General features: G+C 35.9%; 1 protein-coding gene across 1 annotated transcript; it reads right to left on the bottom strand.

Moving 5' to 3' along the window:
- Positions 1 to 655: 655 nt before the first annotated feature.
- LOC131178494 (E3 ubiquitin ligase PARAQUAT TOLERANCE 3-like) lies at positions 656 to 2,998 on the bottom strand. The gene has a single exon (XM_058143458.1). It carries the CDS (start codon positions 2,594 to 2,596, stop codon positions 809 to 811), a length of 1,788 nt encoding a protein of 595 aa, XP_057999441.1. The 5' UTR covers positions 2,597 to 2,998; the 3' UTR covers positions 656 to 808.
- Positions 2,999 to 3,463: the final 465 nt, after the last annotated feature.

A 3,463-nucleotide genomic window follows, 5' to 3' on the forward strand; every position in this document is an offset into this window, starting at 1 on the left:
AAATCACAAAAGGGAGATGGTAGAGAAATGAAAGATTGAAGTTGTAGATTTCAATGTTTTCTTCCTCCTTTTGGCAATTAAAAATGGCAAGAAATAGCATATGCTATAGAATTCATTTGTGGGTTTTTGCAGAAGACGAAACAGAAAAAGAAATTTTTGTGTAAATAATTAGCAAAAAGGGAGGACAAAAACAAACAAAATTTTGTTTTTTTTTTTTACTAATTCGATCTCGCCTGATTTAATTTTTTTTTTAATTTATTTTTTATTCTTTAATTTTCTCCTCCTGTTAATTAAGAACCACAACAACTTAATTTTACTTCAATTTTCAAACATTAGATTATAAAAGGTGATTCACAATATTAGTAAACTGCAATAATAGCAATTTTTAATAAAAAATTATGAATAATCTTCCAAAAAATTCACCATACAGCACTCATGAAATAGGCTACCAAAATGGAATGCTAATAATGAATGCCCTTCCAAATCCAAAAAAAGATTCGTGCGCTTTGTTCTATTGTTTGTTCAATACTTGTAGGCTTCCTTGCAACCCTTATTTCTTTTGCAAAAGCCATATTCGTTGAGAGAATAAATAAATGAAATAAACAACAAAATTATTGGAAAAAAGAATATGAGAGTTTTATTAAAATATTAAAACAGCGATTACAAGACTGGTCAAGGTTAAACCAATGTATATCCATATTTTCCTACTATACATTTAGGCTCAAAAGAAACTAGAAAAAAAGGAACGGTTGCCATTAAAACTCAACATCTGAGCTTTAAACCCACAGCGTCATCTCCGGTCACCCATTCACTGCATATTAAAAGTGTATTGATTCATCAGACCATTGAATGATGTTCCAAAGGAGCTCAATCCATAGATCATCGCACCAGCAGCATAATAAGGTGCCATATATCCTTCCAACCCCACCTGCGCACCAACCCAGTATGGATTATGTGCATAAGAACCAATAGGCATCATATAGCTCTCAGTCTCAACACCTTGACAACTTCTTCCTCTCTTTTTCTTTCCTTTCGCACCACAAACCACCTTTTGCTTGACTTCACCCTTGACCACTTCTCTCTCTTCCTTTTTCTTCTCTACCTCACTGGAAATCTCCTTTTGCTGCACTTTTTCCTCAACCCCCATGACACCTCCTTGTGATGCTGTATCTTTCATTCTCATTGGCCCAATAGTAACGTCAGACACATCAGTTGCTCCTGTAGTTCTAGCTTTCTTAGTCATCTGCTGTGGAGCGTCAATAAGTTTTCTTTTATTTGCCCCATCTTCTACATCAGCAGGTGATGGCTTCTGCTCTTCCTGAAATGATTCTGCAGATGGTTTTGTTGTAGAGATCTGAGGTTCTGAACAGAGAGCCAATTCCATATCCTTATCTTGGAAAGAGTTTCCTTTGGCATTTTCACCACTGCTGCTGTAACAAGGACCAGATTTCAAAATGCAATTAATTGTGTCCCTAAGCGTCATGTTTGGAATCAGATAATCAGTAAGGATATTTGTTGCCCCACAAACACATTTCAACTTAGAGGTGATTAGATGAACCCTGATACACTTATCACAAAAGCTCTTGAAACAACATTTGCTAGTCAAGACAGCATCCTTGATTACTTGTTTGCACAAGGGGCAGAGAAGTTCTGGTGGAAGATCACCAACAGACCAGGATCTCTTTGAAGGCAAGCAGCCAAAAATTTCCTTCTCAAAAGCATGATAATTTGGCTGTAAAACAGCAGTTGCACCACTTGACAACACATAAGAGCCACCTCGGTTTGGCATCAGCATCGACTTGGGAATTCCAGTAGGAGGCCTCAATCTTTTGCAATCATAATTTGGATCTCCATTTGTTGGGCAGTCCTGAATAAAATGTCCTCGCACCTTACATCTGTGACATACATAACCCTCTGGTGGTAATTTCTTCACCAATCCACCAAAACCCCTACCATTTTTCACACCATTAGAACCTTCCAACCGCCAGTCCAAGGCTGGAGTATTTACTAAAGCCTTAATCTTGCTGTCCTCATCAGATTCTGCATCTACAGTTGACTTGCTATGCTGAACTGGCTTCATTCTAGGAATCACAAACACATCATCCCCAAACCCATCGTCACATCGAAATCCATTATCCCCATTGGGTTTTGTTGTGGAAAAACTATTGACAGTACTTGAACAAACAGTACTAACATCAGTATTTGCAGGGTTGCTTCTGCATGAAGCAGTAACAGCAGTTTCAGTGCTAATCTTGGAAGAATTAGAACCAGTACAATAAGAGGAACTAAGTGGCCGTTGCTTTTCACTAACAACAATAGTTGTATTGTCGATGGGGTTGCGACGTCGCGATCCAGGAACACGACGAATCAGAACCCTAGTATTGTTAGGGATCAGCATATCATCAGCGTAACAATCATTCGTCTGGGCATTAACGACCACAAGGTCCAAATCAGTACCCAAACACAAGCTATTGGATTTAGATTTATACTTTAATTCAACAATTTTCTGTTTCAGAGCATCAACAGAAATAACAGAGCTATCCACCGAGAAGGAATCATACTCCTTTGCACTGAAAAATTTAAAATGAATCGGCATTGAATTGAATACGAAGGGAAGAATGTTATAAAATTTGTTTTGAATGAAATTGATATTTGATTCGCATACAAGAGGATCGATATATACGCGTATTTACGCATAATGTTATCAAAGTCCCAGTGCAAGGCATATTTACGCGTTTCCTTATAATTAATTTAATAATTGATATTTAATTATTTATATTATTTTATCCTTATAATTTTAATTATCTATACTATTGAGTTCCTCATATTATCTATACTATTGAGTTCTTCATGCTAAGATTAAGGGTCTATTTGGATGAGTGTGAGGGAGGATTAAATAAAGATAAGAAGGGGTACGTAATTATTTTATCTCTATTTAGAAAGAGGTGAGTTAACGAAGGGCGAGAGTAAGCAAGATTAAGCCTTACCTTCCCTTACCACTCAAATCTCAATTTTTTTACACCCCAAATTGGGGTGTAAGGAGGAGTAAGGAGGGAGAGAGGATAGTTATGAATATTTCTATTTCTATATGGGTAAGCCTTATCTTCTCTTACCACTCAAATTTCAATTTTTTTACACCCTGAATTAGGGTGTAAGGAGGGGTAAGGAGGGTGAGAGGATAATTATGAATATTTATAATTTTATACCCATTAAATTTATCCCTCCTTCACTCTTTTCAAATATAAAAAATATGCATTATTTTTTATTACCTTTCTATTAATTCACTCCTTCATAAAGATGAGATTTTTTTTTATTGTAACTCTCCTCATCTTTCCCCTTCTTTACCCTTTCTTACCCTTCTATTGGTTACCCTTTCCTCACCTAATTTAAACAGACCCTAAAAGGCTTATTGAAAAAAAAAAAAGCCAAATTTTATTGTATTCTAACAATTTTATTCAATCTT

This window comes from Hevea brasiliensis, chromosome 3 (assembly GCF_030052815.1).
Source record: "Hevea brasiliensis isolate MT/VB/25A 57/8 chromosome 3, ASM3005281v1, whole genome shotgun sequence".
Classification (NCBI taxonomy): Eukaryota; Viridiplantae; Streptophyta; class Magnoliopsida; order Malpighiales; family Euphorbiaceae; genus Hevea; species Hevea brasiliensis.

What these genes read in the sequence shown, in the direction of transcription:
- LOC131178494 (XM_058143458.1), bottom strand. Translation starts at nt 2,596, where the DNA reads ATGCCGATTCATTTTAAATTTTTCAGTGCAAAGGAGTATGATTCCTTC.